General features: G+C 48.2%; 1 protein-coding gene across 1 annotated transcript in view; it reads right to left on the bottom strand.

The window, feature by feature from the left end:
- The window catches only part of LOC144497038 (H-2 class II histocompatibility antigen, E-S beta chain-like), a 39,696-nt gene extending 25,948 nt beyond the window's left edge, over nucleotides 1–13,748 (bottom strand). Inside the window, exons 1-2 of the mRNA XM_078217763.1 lie at nucleotides 13,620–13,748; nucleotides 7,738–7,998 (exon numbers count right to left, since the gene is read on the bottom strand). Coding sequence (XP_078073889.1) covers nucleotides 7,738–7,998; nucleotides 13,620–13,722 — 364 coding nt within the window. The 5' untranslated portion in view covers nucleotides 13,723–13,748. The remainder of the gene's footprint in view (nucleotides 1–7,737; nucleotides 7,999–13,619) is intronic.
- Nucleotides 13,749–20,209: the final 6,461 nt, after the last annotated feature.

Below are 20,209 nucleotides of genomic sequence, written 5' to 3'. Positions count from 1 at the left end.
CAAGTTGTGGAATGCACAGCAGACCACCAGGATGCAGGAGATCCTCTGGGGCCTGTACTAGAGGGCCCTGCCAGAGCAACCCAGGCAGCAGAGCTGCATCTTGCTGTTAGGAGTTAAGAATATGACATTTAGCAAAGGAACCAAACGCTCTCCCAAAATCAGTCCACAATTATAAATAAATGTAGGCATGTGGACTTGGATCAGTCCACTATTATCCATATTTTAGCTTCAGGCCACAATTATATGTATAGCAGCAGCTAGAGACTTGTGGGATTGACACCATATTGCTCAGGGTATTATTTGGGACAGTTTACTGGGAACATCATACAGGAATATTTTGCAAATTAGCTTCCCATAAACATTGGATTTGCCATTGAGGTTCAACCTCACTGAAGGAACAGGAAATGGCCTCAATCTGACCTGGATTCCTTTCCAACTCCCATTACCACACTTTCACATTGTCTCTTCTTCCTGTAGTTGCTATGCTAACAGCAACCACCCAGACAGGAATATTCACCCGTTATCCATTTGGTTTGTATGTTTTGGCACCACCAGGTTCAATTTATTTTAGTACACCCCTGCTATCCATTTGAGGTTTACTATATGAAATAATGAGATTACAAGGCAGCTTCCTGGAAACCTGTGCTGAGGTAGTTCTGATGGTCAACAAGTATTCTGGTGGTAGTTCTGATGGTCAACAGTACACTGTAGGCGAGGCCAGCTGACATCAACTTTGAAAGAGCTGGTCCAATTCCATAATGCTACAGGTTTACCATGGTTAATCCACCCAACTACACATTGTTGGATTGTGGGAGGAAACTGGAGCAAACCCACACGTGGGAGAACTCTCCACATTCAGCCAAGCCTGGAATTGAACCTGGATCCCAGGCACTGAGGCAACAGTGCTAACCACTGCCACCCACAATGTAAAACAAAGCTCATCTCTTGTTCACATTCTTCAAACAATTGGAACAAGGAGCCCAAATGACCATCAGTTCCAGGAGTGAGACCATGCACTTGTGAAAACAGGTACTGAAACAAAAATCATCTGTTCATGTTCATCATGCAGCCCTGATTGGACTGGTGTCTCCTGAAACAGGCTGACAGGAGCCACTGCCTCAAGGCACTGGACTACAATGAAGATGGAACAATTTTTGACTAAGCTACCAGTGGATTATTTGGCTAATTGGGTAGGAGTGAGTTTACTGAGCATTCCTCCAATGCAGCAATTCTACACCTCTCCTCCCATTGAGGGTTCTCTTTTTAAAAAGTGTATGTAGTCAGTGAGGTTAAACACCAGCAGCAGTCCGAGTTATTTCCCAGTATCTCCATCCACAGGGACCTGTCCTGTTTCTGGAGGCTGGCCTCAGACTTCAACTTGCGATCCACTTAAGGAATGCCAGAATTATCAAGTTTGACCCTATAGAACATAGAACAGAACAGCACAGAACAGAACAGGCCCTTCGGCCCTCGATGTTGTGCCAAGCTTTATCTGAAACCAAGATCAAGCTTTCCCACTCCCTATCATCCTGGTGTGCTCCATCTGCCTATCCAATAACCGCTTAAAATGTTCCTAAAGCGTCTGACTCCACTATCACTGCAGGCAGTCCATTCCACACCCCAACCACAGTAAAAAACCTACCTCGGACATCCTTCCTCTATCTCCCACCATTAACCCTATAGTTATGCCCCCTTGTAATAGCTCCATCCACCCAAGGAAATAGTCTTTGAACGTTCACTATAATCGACATAGACATAGACCAGTACAGCACAGAACAGGCCCTTCAGCCCATGTTGTTGTGCCAAGCTTTGTCTGAAACCCAGATCAAGCTATTTCCTCCCCATCATCCCGAAGTACTCCATGTGCCTATCCAATAGCTTCTTAAATGTTCCTAAAGTTCCTGACTCCACTATCCCTGCAGGCAGTCCATTCCACACCCCAACCACTGAGTAAAAAACCTACCTCGGACATCCTTCCTATATCTCCCACCATGAAACCTATAGTTATGCCCCCTAGTTACTGCTCCATTCACCCAAGGAAATAGTCTTTGAACATTCACTATCTATCCCCCTCATCATCTTATGAACCTCTATCAAGTCTCCTCTCAACCGCCTCTGCTCCAAAGAGAAAAGCCCAAGTTTCCTCAACCTTTCCTCACAAGACCTACCCTCCAAACCAGGCAGCATCCTGGTAAATCTCCTCTGCACTCTTTCCAGTGTCTCCACATCCTTCTTATAGAGAGGTGACCAGAACTGCACACAATATTCCAAATGTGGTCTCACCAAGGTCCTGTACAGTTGCAGCATAACCCCACGGCTCTTAAACTCAAACCCCCTGTTAATGAATGCCAACACACTAAGCCTTCTTCATGGCTCTATCCACTTGAGTGGCAACCTTCAGAGATCTATGGATATGAACCCCAAGATCTGTTCCTCCACATTCTTCAGAACCCTACCTTTGACCCTGTAATCCACATTTAAATTTGTCCTACCAGAATGAATCACCTCACATTTATCAGGGTTAAACTCCATTTGCCATTTTTCAGCCCAGCTTTGCATCCTATCTATGTCTCTTTGCAGCCTACAACAGCCCTCCACCTCATCCACTACTCCACCAATCTTGGTGTCATCAGCAAATTTACTGATCCACCCTTCAGCCCCCTCCAAGTCATTTATAAAAATGACAAATAGCAGAAGACCAAGGACCGATCTCTGTGGCACTCCGCTGGTAACTGGTTTCCAGTCCGAAAATGTTCCATCCACCACCACCCTGTCTTCTGTTAGATAGCCAGTTACCTATCCAATCGGCCAAACTTCCTTCTACCCCACACATCCTTACTTTCTTCATAAGCCGACCATGGGGGACCTTATCAAATGCCTTACTAAAATCCATGTATATGTCATCAACTGCACTACCTTCATCTACACTTCATTACCTCCTCAAAAAATTCTATCAAATTTGTGAGGCAAGACTTGCCCTTCACAAATCCGTGCTGATTATCCCAGATTAAGCTGCATCTTTCTAAAGGTCATAAATCCTATCCCAGAGGACCTTTTCCATCAACTTACTGACCACCGAAGTAAGACTAACAGGCCTCCAATTACCAGGGTCATTTCTATTCCCTTTCTTAATCAGAGGAACCACATTCGCCACTCTCCAGTCCTCTGGCACCACCCCTGTGGACAGTGAGGACGCAAAGATCAATGCCAAAGGCTCCGCTATCTCATCCCTTGCCTCCCAAAGGCTCCTAGGATATATTTCATCAGGCCCAGGGGACTTATCAACTTTCAGTTTATTCAAAATTGCTAGTACATCTTCCCTCCGAACATCTACTTCCTCCAGCCTATCAGCCTGTGACACCCTCTTCCTCAAAAACATGGCCCCTCTCCTTGGTGAACACCGAATAAAAGTATTCATTCATCACCTCTCCTATCTGACTCCATGCACAAATTCCCACTGCCGTCCTTGACCAGCCCCAACCTCACCCTGGTCATTCTTTTATTCCTCACACAAGAGTAAAAAGCCTTGGGGTTTTCCTTGATCCGACCCGCCAAGGACTTCTCATGCCCCCTCCTAGCTCTCCTAAGCCCCTTTTTCAGCTCATTTCTTGCTAACTTGTAACCCTTCATTGAGCCAACTGAACCTTGTTTTCTCAACCTTACATACACTTCCTTCTTCCTCTTGACAAGACATTCCACCTCTTGTGAACCATGGTTCCCTCACTTGGCCATTTCCCCTCTGCCTGGCAGGGACATACCCATCAAGGACACGCAGTATTTGTTCCTTGAAAAAGTTCCACTTTTCATTAGTGTCTTTCCCTGACAATTTTTGTTCCCATCCTATGCTTCCCAATTCCCACCTGATTGCATCATAATTACCTCTCCCCCAATTGTAAACTATGTCCTGCCGCATGGCCCTCTCCCTCACAATAACAAAAGACACAGAATTGTGGTCACTATCTCCAAAGTGCTCTCCCACAACCAAATCCAACACTTGGCCCGGTTCATTTCCCATTACCAAATCCAATGTGGCCCCACCTCTTGTCGGCTTATCCACATAGTGTCAGGAACCCCTCCTGCACACAATGCTCAAAAACTGCCCCATCCGAACTATTTGACCTACAAAGGTTCCAATCAATATTTGGAAAGTTAAAGTCCCCCATGACAACTACCCTGTGACCTCCACACCTATTCATAATCTGCTTAGCAATTTCTTGCTCCACATCTCTATTAGGGCAGCAAGGTAGCACAGTGGTTAGCACTGCTGCTTCACAGCTCCAGGGACCTGGGTTTGATTCCTGGCTTGGGGTCACTGTGGAGTTTGCACATTCTCCTTGTGTGTGTGGGTTTCCTCTGGGTGCTCTGGTTTCCTCCCACAGTCCAAAGATGTGCAGGTTAGGTTGATTGGCCATGCTAAAATTGCCCCCTAGTGTCCTGGGATGTGTAGATTAGAGGGATTAGGGTGTAAATATGTAGGGATCTGGGGGTAGGGCCTGGGTGAGATTGTGGTCAGTGCAGACATGATGGGCCAAATGGCCTCTTTCTGCACTGTAGGGTTTCTAATATTTCTAAGATTTGGGGGTCTATAGTAAACTCCTAACAATGTGCCCGCTCCTTTCCTATTCCTAACCTCAGCCCATATTACCCCTGTAGGCAGATCGCCTTCGAAATGCCTTTCTGCAGCCATTACACTCTCCTTGATTAACAGTGCCACTCCACCTCTTACCAGCTACCCTACACTTGCTGAAACATCTATACCCCGGAACTTGCAACAACCATTCCGGTCCTTGTTCTACCCATGTCTCCGTAATGGCCACAACATTGTAGTCCCAAGTGCCAATCCACACCCCAAGTTCACCTACCTTATTTCAGATGCTCCTTGCATTGAAGTAGACACTTCAACCCACCTTCTTGCCTGCTGGTACCCACCTTTGACCATGATACCCTTCCCAGTACCTCACTACACTCACTGACCTCCAGACTACAACTCCTTTTCCCATCCCCCTGACAAATTAGTTTAAACCCCCCCCCCCCCCCCCCCCCCCTGCTGAAGAGCTGTAGCAAATTTCCCTCCCAGGATATTGGTGCCCCTCTGGTTCAGGTGCAACCCGTCCTGTTGGTTTAGGTCCCACCTTCCCCAGAATGTGTTCCAATTATCCACATGCCGAAACCCTCCCTCCTACACCATCCCTGCGTTTAACTGCACTCTCCCTGTTCCTCAACTTGCTATCGGCAACATACCAGAGACGACAACCTGTTTTGTCCTGGCTCTCAGCTTCCACCCTAGCTCCCTGAATTCCTGTTTTAAATCCCCATCCCCTCTCTTACCTATGTCTTTGGTGCCGACGTGCACCATGACTTGACTGTTCCCCCTCCCCCTTCAGAATCCTGAAGACATGGTTGGAGATGTCACAGACCCTGGCATCCGGGAGGCAACAAAACATCCGTGAGTCTCTCTTGTTGCCACAGAACCTCCTATCACTCTAACAAGCAAGTCCCCAATAACTATAGCTCTACCGCTCTCCCCCTTGCACTTCTGAGCCACAGGGACAGACTCAGCGCTGGCAATCTGGTCACTGCGGCTTACCACTGGTAGGTCACCTCACCTGTATCCAAAGTGGAATACTTGTTGCTAAGGGGAATGACCACAGGGGATCCCTGCACTGACTGCTTCCTCCCAGCCCCTCTGTTACCCATCTATTTTCATTCCCTGGAGCAACTATATCCCTGAAGCTTGTGTCTATGGCCCTCTGCCTCCCTGATGACCCCAAGCTCATCCAACTCAAGCTCCTTAACGTGGTCTTGGAGGAGCTGCAGGTGGGTGCACCTCCCACAGGTGTAATCAGCAGGGACACTGACGGTGTCCCTCACCTCAAACATTCTGCAGGAGGTACATTGCACTGCCTTCACTTCCATCCCCTCCATATAACTTACTGCTACAAAGAAAAAGAATTGCTCCAATGGAACACTGAAACCTTTTTCCCCTTCCTCAGAGTGCACTGGGAAAGAAGTTTAAAGAGCAGGAACACAGAACACATCTATACAAATGGATATTCAGTAAAACTGCCCTGTACGGTATGGGATTAAAAAGGGGAAATTAAAAATTAAGGATGCAGAGAAATGAACAATGAGCGAAAAAAAACTAAATAATGTGAGCACAATGACTAGAATAGTAAGAAGTCTCACAACGCCAGGTTAAAGTCCAACAGGTTTATTTCATAGCACTAGCTTTCAGAGCCTCAAGCTCCTTCAGGTGAGTGGGAGTTCTGTTCACAAACAGGGCATAAAGACAAACTCAATTTACAAACTAATGGTTGGAATGTGTCTCTTTCTAGGTAATCAAGTCTTAAAGGTACAGATAAGGAGTGGAGAGAGGGTTAAGCACAGGTTAAAGAGATGTGTATTGTCTCCAGCCAAGACAGTTAGTGAGATTTTGCAAGCCCAGGCAAGTCGTGGGGGTTACAGATAGTGTGACATTAACCCAAGATCCCGGTTGAGGACATCCTCATGTGCGGAACTTGGCTATCAGTTTCTGCTCAGTGACTCTGCGTTGTCATGTATTGGTGAAGGCTGCCTTGGAGAATGCTTACCCGAAGATCAGAGGTTGAATGCCTGTGACTGCTGAAGTGTTCCCCCACAGGGGAATTGAGATTGTCGAGCAGTGTTCATTCATTTGTTGTAGTGTCTGCATGGTCTCCCTAATGTACCATGCCTCAGGACATCCTTTCCTGCAGCGTATCATGAGGCAGGAGTGTTCTCTTCCTGTTCCTGTGGTTCACAACACCAGAGAATCGCTGAGCAGAAACTATAGCCAAGTTCCACACACACGAAGACAGCTTCAACCAGGATCTTGGGTTCATGTCACTATCTGTAACCCCCATGACTTGCAAAATCTCACTAACTGTCTTGGCTGGAGACAATACACATCTCTAATCTGTGCTTAACCCTCTCCACTCATTATCTGTACCTTTAAGACTTGATTACCTGTAAAGACTCACATTCCAACCATTATCTTGTAAATGGAGTTTGTCTTTATTATAGAATCATAGAAACCCTACAGTGCAGAAGGAGGCCATTCGGCCCATCGAGTCTGCACTGACCACAATCCCACCCAGGCCCTACCCCAACATATTTTACCCGCTAATCCCTCTAACCTACGCATCCCAGGACTCTAAGGGGCAATTTTTTTAACCTGGCCAATCAACCTAACCCACATATTCCCAGTTTGTGAACACAAGCCCTCACTCACCTGAAGGAGCTTGAGGCTCCGAAATAAACCTGTTGGACTTTAACCTGGTGTTGAGACTTCTTACTGTGTTTACCCCAGTCCAACGCCGGCATCTCCACATCTAGAATAAAATCCAGTGACAAGTCAAGTTGAAGTCTGAGGCCAGCTTCCAGAAGCAGGACAGGTCCCTGTGGATGGAGATACTGGGAAGTAACTCAGACTGCTGGTGCTGTTTAACCTCACTGACTACATACACTTTAACACCCTCAAACGAAGGAGAGTATTGCTGCTATTCTGTCTCCAGTGTACAGGTGGGTTAAGGGAGGGAGTGTGTGGAGGGAGTGTGCGGAGGCGCGGTGACTTTCCCCAGAGCGGGATTCCCGCGGCTGGAGGAAGCTCAGCCTCAGAGAAAGCACCGAGTGTCCCGGGGACTCAGCAGCTCCGGGCACAGGCCGATCCCAGCATAGGCCGCTGATGGCATTTAACCCCCTCCCCCCCGGGGCTCTCACCTCTCCGGGGCAGCACCTCACTTTCGTCGATGTCAATGTTGGTGTGACATATGGTGAGCGCTTGCTGGTAGGTCGCTTCCGCTAACTCTTTATTCCATGTCTTCACAGTCCTTTCCATCCCGTCCTTCACCGCGATGTACTTCCTCGGGTTAAAGTCGAAATACGCGAGCAGCTCTTGGTCATAGACATACTGCTCAATATAGGTCCAGACCCCGGTGTCGTTAAACTCACATCCGTGAATGAAGTTCCCGACATGAGCCCCTGTGAGAGAGAGAGACCGAGTTACTGCCCGACAGACAGCCCAGTGACCAGAGCCACCCAGGAATGGGGAATCTTTCCACCTCCTGCCCGCCCAGCCCCATCACAACAACATGGGGAAGGGGTGCGGGTCCCAGACCCACTCCCCTCCGGGAAACCCCACATTGTGACAGTAATCTCCAGTAGATCACACCCTGACCCTGTGTAGAGAGGGTCAGGACAGCTGTGGGGTCACTCCCCTACCCCAGCCACAGCACTGCCTGGACATGTGGAACTCAAGGTGACGATGAAACACTAAATCAGCCATGACAGATGTTTAAGCTACGATTTCCCATAGGCTGAAAGAGAAACTGAGTGGAGGACAGTCCCAGTGATGACAGCAGAGTGTTAAAGGATGGGGTGGTCAGTGAAAGATAGTCGCCATAACCCCAGATGAACATATTGGCTTTCCTCGAGGGCGTGGTGAACTGGTCAAAAGCTGCCGACAGGTCAGTAGGGGACCTCAGCTGTTATTTGCTGTGTGCTGGGAAGGTTAGATTTAAACAAGGTGAGCACGAGTTCGGGACTCAACATGTGCAATGACGAGGGGAAGGGGAGGTTGGTGATGGAAGGGTTAATGACTAGAGTGGAGGGCATTTTGAGGACAAGGAATGGTTGAAAAGTGAATACAATGTCATCTAACATTAGGGAGCTAGGATGAGAGGTTAGGTGATCAGCAGTTGAAGGGAAATGGGGTCAAGGGAGTACATTTTATCCATGAGATCCAGAGATCAGGGGAGGGATTCAGGACCAGTGCACAGAAAGAATGGGGTGGTGATAAACAGGACAATCAATGCTCCCAACTGACTTTGAATCTATTGCAAGGACAAAGAATGAAAGACAGTTGGTAATGTAGGTTTTTGTCCTCAGCCCTATATCAGGGTCCCCAATAGCAATGATGGTCAAACCAATTCTGCAGCAGATTTTTGCAATACATGTTGTTTCTTTCAGATTTCATGAATATTGTTACAATTGGAAATGTCTTTCTAAAGTGTAATGACATTCACATTTCCTCCATAGATCAAGATACACACTTGAGGTACTACACAGTAGAATACTGCTCAAACTATATTAGTCATGTTGCACTCAAGGCACTTCAATTTAGTTATGTATGGTTAGGATTAAGCACAATCTGCATGGTTTTACCCAGTTACCAGCTTCTGGCCATTCCCCACTGGACCTTGGGGATCAGCTACCCCAAGCTTTAGTGCCTCCCTCAGCATGTAGTCCTGAGCCTTGGAATATGCTAAATAGCAGCAATACTTGATCAGGAACCAAATTTCAGGCAGATCAAAGTGTCTTGCACAGAGTCAATGATTCCCCAGAACAGCTGATGTTTGTCTTGGCAGCTGATATGTTAAAGTCTGTCCCTTGGACAGAGTCATGATGTGGAGATGCCAACATTGGACTGTGGCAAACAGCAAGAATTCTAACACCACCAGATTAAAGTCCAACAGGTTTATTTGGTAGCAAAAGCCACGAGCTTTTGTAACAGGCTGTCCCTTCATCAGTTCTCACTCCCACCCACCTGATGAAGGGACAGCCTGTTCCGAAAGCTAGTGGCTTTTGCTACCAAATAAACCTGTTGGACTTCTTACCTTGGACTTAGAACAGAGCAAGTTCAGTGATGCCAAAGTAATCACAGTAATGTGTAAAAAGCTGGGGTGGCCCATTTCCTGGAGTGCAATATTCAACTGTTGCAGCCACTACAGAATATGGGTAAGTAATCAGGAGTATAATGGAAAAACAAAGGGGAATAAATCACAAGCACACAGGTACTTTAATTTGTGTGCATACAAAATGCAGACTTTCAACAACACATCAAGTTTAGGAGTTGGAGGACAAAGGTCTGAGTGGTGAAGCTGGAGGAACAGCATTTCAGCTTGCCATAGAGTTCAAAAACAGATCATGACTACTAATGATTTATTGTCACATGTATTAGTTTGGCAAAAAGTATGTTCCTTGCACTATATACACAAAGCATACTAGACATAAAAGAGGAGAGCAGATAGTGTTGGTCATAGCTAGGGTGTAGAGAAAGATTAACTTAATGCAAGGCAAGTCCATTCAAAAGTCTGACAGCAGCAGGGAAGAAGCTGTTCTTGAGTCAGACTTTTGTATCTTTTTCCAACAAGTGGAAGAATGTCATCCTTAATTATGCTAGCTGCCTTCCCAAGGCATCAGGAAGTGTAGACAGAGACAATGGATGGGAGGCTGGTTTGAGTGATGGATTGGGTTTTGTTCACAATCCTTTAGTTTGTCTTGTGTAGAGCAGTAGCCATAGAAAGCATTCTTTCTGGTTGTATCTGTAAAAGTCAAGTACTAGCTGACATGCCAAATTTCCTTAGTCTTCTGCAAAAGTAAAGGTATTGGTAGGCTTTTGTAACTATAGCTTTGGTATGGAGGGACCAGGACAGATTGTTGGTGATCTGGACACCTAAAAACATTAAGCTCTTGACCATTTCTGCTTTGTCCCCATTGATGTAGACAGGGGCATCTTCTCCACTGCTTCCTGAAGTCAATAACAATCTCCTTCATTTTGGTGACAGAGGGAGAGATTGTTGCTGCACCCGGTCACCAGATTCTCATTCCTGTACTCAGTCTTGTCATTGTTTGAGATCTGACCCACTACTGTGCTATCAGCAAACTTGAAAATCAAGTCGAGTAATTTGGCCAGTCATAGGTGTATCAGGAGTATAAGGAGCAAGAACACAGCCTTGTGGAGCACCAGTGTTGAGGATGGAGGAGGTGGTGTTATTGCCCATCCTTACTGATTGGGTCTGTGCATTAGGAAGCTCAGGATCCAGTCAGAGGGAGGAGCTGAGCTTCATCAGAATAGTGGTGTTGAAGGCTGAGATGTAGTCAATAAATATGAGTCTGCCATTGGTGTTGAGTGCAGGGCCAGGGAGATGGTGCCTGTTGTGGAGGTAGGTGAACTTTAGTGGATCCAGGCAATCCATGAGGCTTGAATTGATTCTTGCCATGACTAACCTGTTGAAGAACTTCATGGATGTCAGAGCCACTGAGTCATTAAGGCACACTGCTTGGCTTTTCTTGGGTACTGGGATAATGGTCATCTTCTTGAAGCAGATAGAGACATGTGTGTGAAGAGGGGTTCTGCATTCTCATTCAGAGCTCTTACTGTTGTTTCACTTGCCTCATTACCTCCTTGCACACTAATTTCTTCTGCCTTTCAACTGATCAGATCTTCATTTTCATTCTGACCTCTTGATCCCATTCCTTTATCACTACTTTAAACATGTAGAAATTGACCAAACACCATCCACTCCACAGATGCTGCCCTCTTTTTAGGTCCAGAGTAGTATTTCAAACATCTGTAGCAGTTTGTCCAGAGAGATGTGATCAATTCTCATGCATCATGATATCTGATAATAACTAGCACCAACACCAGGCTGCATAAATATAATAATCTGCAGCCTCAGTTTACTGGCTGGAAATGAGTGAAAACCTTTCCACTCACTCACTGTACCCAAACAAAATAAAGCTCTAGCCTGGGCCATTCAGCCCATTATCTACACCAGTTAAGTAAAAAAACAAGTCATTCATTTTAATCCCACCTTCCAACATCCATCTATAGCCTTGCAGGTTACAGTACCTCAGATGCAGATCCAGGTTCCTTTTAAATGAGTTTAGTGTTAGTCTCAGCCACCAATTTAGGCAGTGAATTCCAGACACCCTATTAATCATAGAAATCATAGAAAGCCTACAGTACCAAAAGAGGCCATTCAGCCCATCGAGTCTGCACCGACCACAATCCCACCCAGGCCCTACCCCCATATCCACCCACTAATCCCTCTAACCTACACATAAAGACGCTAAGGGCAATTTTTAGCATGGCCAATCAACCTAACCCACACATCTTTGGACTGTGGGAGGAAACCAGAGCACCTGGAGGAAACCCACACAGACACGAGGAGAATGTGCAAACTCCACAGACAGTGACCCAAGACAGGAATCAAACCCAGGTCCCTGGAGCTGTGAAGCAGCTGATAATTAGTCATAAGAAATCCTCATGATCACTACCAATCATCTTTTAATTTATGCTCCTGATAATGACCCCTCAGATAGGAGGAAAACAAGTCTATCTATCCTGCCTAGACCCCTCAACCTCCTGTGCTAAGGAAAATGACCCCAGCCTATCTAATCTCAGCTTAAATTCAAGCCCTGGCAAATTCCAATAAGTCTCCTCTGCACTCCAGAGCATTAATGTCCTTCCTGTAACATGGTGACCAGAAGGGGACAAAACTCCAGCATGGCCAATTCCATATGCTTTCTTCACACCAGTCCACCTGTCTTGGCATCTTGTCTCATTTCCTCAACATCTTCCCAGTTATTGATTATTCTCTTGCTCCATTTGCCCTCCCCAGATACTTGTCCACTCAAACTATTGACATTCTCTAAACAGCAGAGATTCACCAGGATGTTGCCTGGGCTGGAGCATTCCAGCTATAAAGGGCTGGTTAGGCTCAAATTGTCTTCCTTAGTGCACAGAAGGCTTAGGGGGACCTCAGTGAAAGTTAAGGGCAAAGATAAGATTTAACCCCCCACCCCCTTAGAGGGATCAATAACCAGGAGGCATAGATGCAAGGGGCAGGGAATTGAGGAGATTTCATAGAATCACTACAATGCAGATGGAGGCCATTTGAGCCATCAAGTCTGCACCAACTTTCCAACAGAGCATCTTGCCCAGGTCCACCCCATCAATGCAATCCCACACATTTATCCTACTAATCCCCCCAAGCTACACCCAAGGAGCAATTTATCAAGGCCAATCCACCTAAACCCACACACCTTTGGAGTGTGGAAGGAAACTAGAGAAAACCCACACAGGGAAAGCATGCAAACTCCACAGTCACTCAAGGCCAGAATTGAACCTGGGTCCCTGGTGCTGTGAGGCAGCAGTGCTAACCATTAGAACATAGAACCATTGTTTGAAGAAAAAACATTTCCACCCAGCCGGTGGTGAGAATCTGGAACTCACCGACTGAAAGGATGGAGACGGGAACCTCAGCATTTAGATGATCAATTGAAAGACCAGAGCTAGGAACAAGTGCAGGATATTGAGATGTGTGGATTGGTGTTTGATGGCCGGGACAGACATGATGGGCCGAAGGACCTCTTTCTGTGCTGTAAAACTGATTCTTCACTACGCGGCTGATCGGTTTTATTTACAAACTTCCCAGTCATATCGCACACTTAAATCTAAAGAGAAAGGCACTTATTTTATTCCTCCCCGCTCTCTAACTGGGTTCTTACCGGCTCCGGACCCCCTCCGCCCCGCTCTCTAACTGGGTTCTTACCGGCTCCGGACCCCCTCCGCCCCGCTCTCTAACTGGGTCCTTACCGGCTCCGGACCCCCTCCTCCCCGCTCTCTAACTGGGTTCTTACCGGCTCCGGACCCCCTCCTCCCCGCTCTCTAACTGGGTTCTTACCGGCTCCGGACCCCCTCCGCCCCGCTCTCTAACTGGGTCCTTACCGGCTCCGGACCCCCTCCTCCCCGCTCTCTAACTGGGTCCTTACCGGCTCCGGACCCCCTCCTCCCCGCTCTCTAACTGGGTCCTTACCGGCTCCGCTCTCTCTCTCTCCATTGAAGATGAGCAGGCTCAAGATGAGGAGGGAGATCCGGATCCACAGGGAGCGGGAGCCAGTCGCTGTGAACAGACACATTTCCCCCGCAGCGGCTCCGAGACCGACTGAACCGGGACTGAGCCCCGCCAGGCTTTAAACACAGACACTGACCAATCACAACGGAGCAGGAAGACTGACCAATCACATAGCAACACACTGACCAATAAGGAGCAGGGAAATCACCCAATCAAACCCATACATCCAGGGAGCAGGGACCAATCAGCAACAAGAGCACGGGCAGGGAGACAGAGGAGCCAATCAGAGCTGGGAACAGGTAGCCAATCACAGGCGGGATGGCGGACAGAACAATCCAATCAGAGGCGGGTATGAGTGGTTACCCGGTCCCGGTTTGATATGGACCAATCAGAGTAGAGAATGGTTCCGCTCCTGGATCCAACAGACCAATCAAAACTGAGACCGAGACTCTGTCTCTGTCAGTAAGGGACCAATCAGAAGGGGATAGGAGTTATCATCATCTGTTGCCAGGCAGGATTGGGCGGTTCATTTAAACTTCCCCAGCGCAGGCAGGTCAGTGGGAGACAGCAATGTCACAGAATCATAGAATCCAACAGTGCAGAAGGAGGCCATTCGGCCCATCGAGTCTGCACCAACCACAGTCCCACCCAGGCCATATCCCCATAACCCCATGCATTTACCCTAGCTAGGCCCCCTGACACTAAGTGGCAATTTTAGCATAGTCAATCCACCTATCCCGCACATCTTTGGAGTGTGGGAGGAAACCGGAGCACCCGGAGGAAACCCACGCAGACACGGGGAGAATGTGCAAACTCCACACAGACAGTGACCCAAGCAGGAATTGAACCCAGTGAGGCAGCAGCACTAACCACTGTGCCACCTTACTGTCCTCACCACAGGAAGCTGCATCTGGAGGGGGAAATAATCAGAGGGATTCATTAATATCTTTAGGCATGATGTGGAAATGCCGGCATTGGACTGGGCACAGTAAGAAACCTCACAACACCAGGTTAAGTCGACACTTACCTGATGAAGGAGCAACACTCCGAAGCTCGAGCTACCAAATAAACCTGTTGGACTAATATCTTTAGGTGAACATGAATCAGCTCCTTCAGTGCAGTCGGGGCTGGAATTCTCCTGTCTGGGACTGAGTCTGTGGGACAGGGAATGTTTCCCGCTCTAGAGGCCGATTGCAAATCACTAATTAATTACACCTGGGGTTCAGTGCCATATTCTGTGGCACCATGATGTAGAGATGCCGGTGTTGAACTGGAGTGGGCACAGTAAAAATTCTCACAATACCAGTTTAAGTCCAAGTTTATTTGGTATCACGAGCTTTCAGAGCACTGCCCCTTCATCAGGTAAGTGGAGAGTTGGGTTCACAAACACAGCATATATAGACACAGATTCAATTGCAAGATAATGGTTGGAATGCGAGTCTTAATAGGTAATCAAGTCTTTACAGGTACAGACAATGTGAGTGGAGAGAGGGATAATCACAGATTAAAGAGGTTGTGGATTAGACAGTTAGTACGATTTTGCAAACCCAGGCAAATGGTGGTTACACATAGGGCCCGATTTTACCGTGGTAAAGTCGGGTGTGAGGCCATGAACGCAGTCCGCACCCAGATCGCCACTTTACTGAGACCCGGGAATGGCCGCGATCCGATTCGCACCTGAAACGGGAACCACAGCGATTTAAATGCATTTGAACCGCCCGCCCAACTTTATCAACATTTCCCCCTTTGCCGCCGCGTTCGCCGATCCGGAATCATGCCGAAACGAACCTGCTGAATAAAAGTCAGAATCGGGCGCTCCAGCTGCTGAAGAGCGAGGTCAGAGCTTCCAGCGGCTCTCTGACTCAAATCAGTGGGGGTGGAGGTGGGGGTGGGGGGAGGGGTGGAGGAGGCGGATCAGATGTTTCCCTGGTAGTGGGGGGGGAGTGAGGCCAGACCATTCTCTGGGGGGGGGGGGCGTTGTGAGGAGGAGGGAGGTGGGTAAGATGTATTTCTGGTGGGGGGCCCAGACAGATCACTGGTGGGGGGGGCAGGGGGGGTCCGCTGCCACTCTGCGGGCGATCGATGGGGGGGGAACGGCGGTAGGGCGTCGCGATCGGTCTGGGTAGCGGGGGGTGGGTGGATAAGGGGGACAGTGATGTCTGTGGGGGCCCCGGCTCCCGCTTTTCACTCCCGGGCCGCAGAAAGCGGAGAAAGCGGCCCGGGAGCGATCTGACAGCTTGCGCTTTTTCAATTTTTTTCTAACTGCGCATGCACAGTTCAGAGCTCCGATCGTTTCGGGCGTGCTGAGCCCCGCCCACGGAGCAATTCAGACCCGCAATTTGTTTTTCAGGCTGAGTGCTTATGGGAGCGTCTGAAAGCAGATTTCCAAGTCGGATCTGAATTGCACCTAGATTCATCACTGAGAATGAAAATGGTAAAATCAGGCCCATAGTGTGACATGAACCCAAGATCCCGGTTGAGGCCGTCCTCACGTGGGCGGAACTTGGTTATCAGTTTCTGCTCGGCGATTCTGCGTTGTCATGTGTCTTGAAGGGCGCCTTGGAGAACGCTTACCCGAAGATTGCAGGCTGAATGCCCGTGACCGCTGAAGTGTTTCCCGACAGGAAGGGAACACTCCTGCCTGGTGATTGTCCAGCGTCATCTGTTCATCCGTTGTCTTGGTGTCTGCATGGTCTCGCTGATGTACCATGCCTCGGGACGTCTTTTCCTGCAGCGTATCAGGTAGACAACGTTGGCCGAGTTGCATGATATGTACCGTGTACCTGGAGGATGGTGTACTCATGTGTGATGATAGCATCCGTGTCGATGATCTGGCACGTCTTGCAGAGGGTGCTGTGGCAGGGTTGTGTGGTGTCGTGGTCACTGTTCTCCTGAAGGCTGGGTGGTTTGCTGCGAGCAATGGTCTGTTTGAGTTTGCACGGTTGTTTGAAGGCAAGTAATGGGGGGGTCTGGGGATGGCCTTGGCGAGATGTTCATCTTCATCGATGACAGTTTGAAGGCTCTGAAGAAGATGTCATAGCTCCTCCCCTCCGGGGAAGAACTGGACGACGAAGGGTACTCTGTCCGCCATGTCCCGTGTTTGTCTTCTGAGGAGGTCGGTGCGGTTTTTCGCTGAGGCGCATCGGAACTGTCAATCGATGAGTCGAGCACCATATCCTGTTCTTACGAGGGTGCCTTTCAGTGTCTATAGATATCTGTTGCATTCCTCCTCACCTGAGCAGATATACAAAGGGCTTGTTCGTAGGGGATGGCTTCTCTAATGTGTTTAGAGTGGAAGCTGGAGAAGTGGAGCATCGTGAGGTTATAGCGATAGCGAGTGATAGCGAGTTGAGGAACAGGGAGAGAGTGCAGTTAAACATGTGGTTGCAGGGATGGTGTAGGAGGGAGGGTTTCAGATACGTGGATAATTGGAACACATTCTGGGGAAGGTGGGACCTGTACAAACAGGACGGGGTGCACCTGAACCAGAGGGGCACCAATATCATAGAACATAGAACATAGAACATAGAAAGCCACAGCACAAACAGGCCCTTCGGCCCACAGGTTGCGCCGATCACATCCCCACCTCTAGGCCTATCTATAGCCCTCAATCCCATTAAATCCCATGTACTCATCCAGAAGTCTCTTAAAAGACCCCAACGAGTTTGCCTCCACCACCACCGACGTCAGCCGATTCCACTCACCCACCACCCTCTGAGTGAAAAACTTACCCCTGACATCTCCTCTGTACCTACCCCCCAGCACCTTAAACCTGTGTCCTCTCGTAGCAACCATTTCAGCCCTTGGAAATAGCCTCTGAGAGTCTACCCTATCCAGACCTCTCAACATCTTGTAAACCTCTATCAGGTCACCTCTCATCCTTCGTCTCTCCAGGGAGAAGAGACCAAGCTCCCTCAACCTATCCTCATAAGGCATGCCCCCCAATCCAGGCAACATCCTTGTAAATCTCCTCTGCACCCTTTCAATGGCTTCAACATCTTTCCTGTAATGAGGTGACCAGAACTGCGCGCAGTACTCCAAGTGGGGTCTAACCAGGGTCCTATAAAGCTGCAGCATTATCTCCCGACTCCTAAACTCAATCCCTCGATTAATGAAGGCCAGTACGCCGTACGCCTTCTTGACCGCATCCTCCACCTGCGAGGCCGATTTAAGAGTCCTATGGACCCGGACCCCAAGGTCCTTCTGATCCTCTACACTGCTAAGAATGGTACCCTTCATATTATATTGCTGCTTCATCCCATTGGATCTGCCAAAATGGATCACCACACACTTATCCGGGTTGAAGTCCATCTGCCACTTCTCCGCCCAGTCTTGCATTCTATCTATGTCTCGCTGCAACTTCTGACATCCCTCCAAACTATCCACAACACCACCTACCTTGGTGTCGTCAGCAAACTTACCAACCCATCCCTCCACTTCCTCATCCAGGTCATTTATGAAAATGACAAACAGCAAGGGTCCCAGAACAGATCCCTGGGGCACTCCACTGGTCACTGACCGCCATGCAGAGAAAGACCCCTCCACAGCCACTCTCTGCCTTCTGCAGGCAAGCCAGTTCTGGATCCACAAGGCAACAGCCCCTTGGATCCCATGCCCTCTCACTTTCTCAAGAAGTCTTGCATGGGGGACCTTATCGAACGCCTTGCTGAAGTCCATATATATCCTGGGAGGGAAATTTGTTACGGCTCTTCAGGGGGGTTTAAACTAATTTGTCAGGGGAGTGGGAAAAGGAGTTGTAGTCCAGAAGTCAGTGAGGGTGGTGAGGTATTGGGGAAGGTATCAGGGTCAAGGGTGGGTACCGGTAGACAGGAAGGTGGGTTGAAGTGTGTCTACTTCAATGCAAGGAGCATCCGAAACAAGGTAGATGAACTTGGGGCGTGGATTGGTACTTGGGACTACGATGTTGTGGCCATTACGGAGACGTGGGTAGAACAAGGACAGGAATGGTGTTGGACGTTTTGGGGTATAGATGTTTCACTAAGTGTAGGGAAGCTGGTAAAAGAGGTGGAGGAGTAGCATTGTTAATCAAGGATAGTTTAACGGCTGTGGAAAGGCACTTCGAGGGGGATCTGCACACTGAGGTAATATGGGCTGAGGTTAGAAATAGGAAAGGAGCGGTCACGTTGTTAGGAGTTTACTATAGGCCCCCAAATAATAATAGAGATGTGGAGGAAGAAATTGCTAAGCAGATTATGGATATGTGTGGGGGTCACAGGTTAGTTGTCATGGGGGACTTTAACTTTCCAAATATTGATTGGAACCTTTGTAGGTCAAATAGTTCGGATGGGGCAGTTTATGTGCAGTGTGTGCAGGAGGGTTTCCTGACACAATATGTGGATAGGCCGACAAGAGGTGAGGCCACATTGGATTTGGTACTGGTAAATGAACTGGGCCAAGTGTTAGATTTGGTTGTGGGAGAGCACTTTGGAGATAGTGACCACAATTCGGTGTCTTTTGTTATTGCAATGGAGAGGGATAGGGCCGTACGGCAGGGCAAGGTTTACAATTGGGGGAGAGGTAATTATGATGTGATTAGGCAAGAATTAGGGGGCATAAGATGGGAACAGAAACTGTCAGAGAAAGGAACTAATGAAAAGTGGAACCTTTTCAAGGAACAAATACTGTGTGTCCTTGATAGGTATGTCCCTGTCAGGCAGGGAGGAAATGGCCGAGTGAGGGAACCATGGTTCACGAAAGAGGTGGAATGTCTTGTGAAAAGGAAGAGGGAAGCTTATGTAGTGATGAGGAAACAAGGTTCAGATGGCTCGATTGAGGGTTACAAGTTAGCAAGGAATGAGCTGAAAAAGGGGCTTAAGAGAGCTAGGAGGGGACACGAGAAGTCCTTGGCGGGTCAGATCAAGGAAAACCCCAAGGCTTTTTACTCTTATGTGAGGAATAAAAGAATGACCAGGGTGAGGTTAGGGCCGGTCAAAGACAGTAGTGGGAACTTGTGTATGGAGTCAGGAGAGATAGGCGAGGTGATGAATGAATACTTTTCTTCAGTGTTCACCAAGGAGAGGGGCCATGTTTTTGAGGAAGAGAAGGTGTTACAGGCTAATAGGCTGGAGGAAATAGATGTTCGGAGGGAGGATGTCCTGGCAGTTTTGAATAAACTGAAGGTCGATAAGTCCCCTGGGCCTGATGAAATGTATCCTAGGATTCTTTGGGAGGCAAGGGATGAGATTGCAGAGCCTTTGGCTTTTATCTTTGGGTCCTCGCTGTCCACGGGGATGGTGCCAGAGGACTGGAGAATAGCGAATGTTGTTCCTCTGTTTAAGAAAGGGAATAGAAATGACCCTGGTAATTATAGACCGGTTAGTCTCACTTCGGTGGTTGGTAAATTGATTGTAAAGGTCCTTAGAGATGGGATTTACGACCATTTAGAAAGATGCGGATTAATCCGGGATAGTCAGCACGGATTTGTGAAGGGAAAGTCGTGCCTCACAAATTTGATAGAATTTTTTGAGGAGGTAACAAAGTGTGTTGATGAAGGTAGGGCAGTTGATGTCATATACATGGATTTTAGTAAG

This window comes from Mustelus asterias, chromosome 8 (genome assembly GCF_964213995.1).
Source record: "Mustelus asterias chromosome 8, sMusAst1.hap1.1, whole genome shotgun sequence".
Lineage (NCBI taxonomy): Eukaryota > Metazoa > Chordata > Chondrichthyes > Carcharhiniformes > Triakidae > Mustelus > Mustelus asterias.
This window is presented reverse-complemented; position numbering and strand designations above follow the sequence as displayed.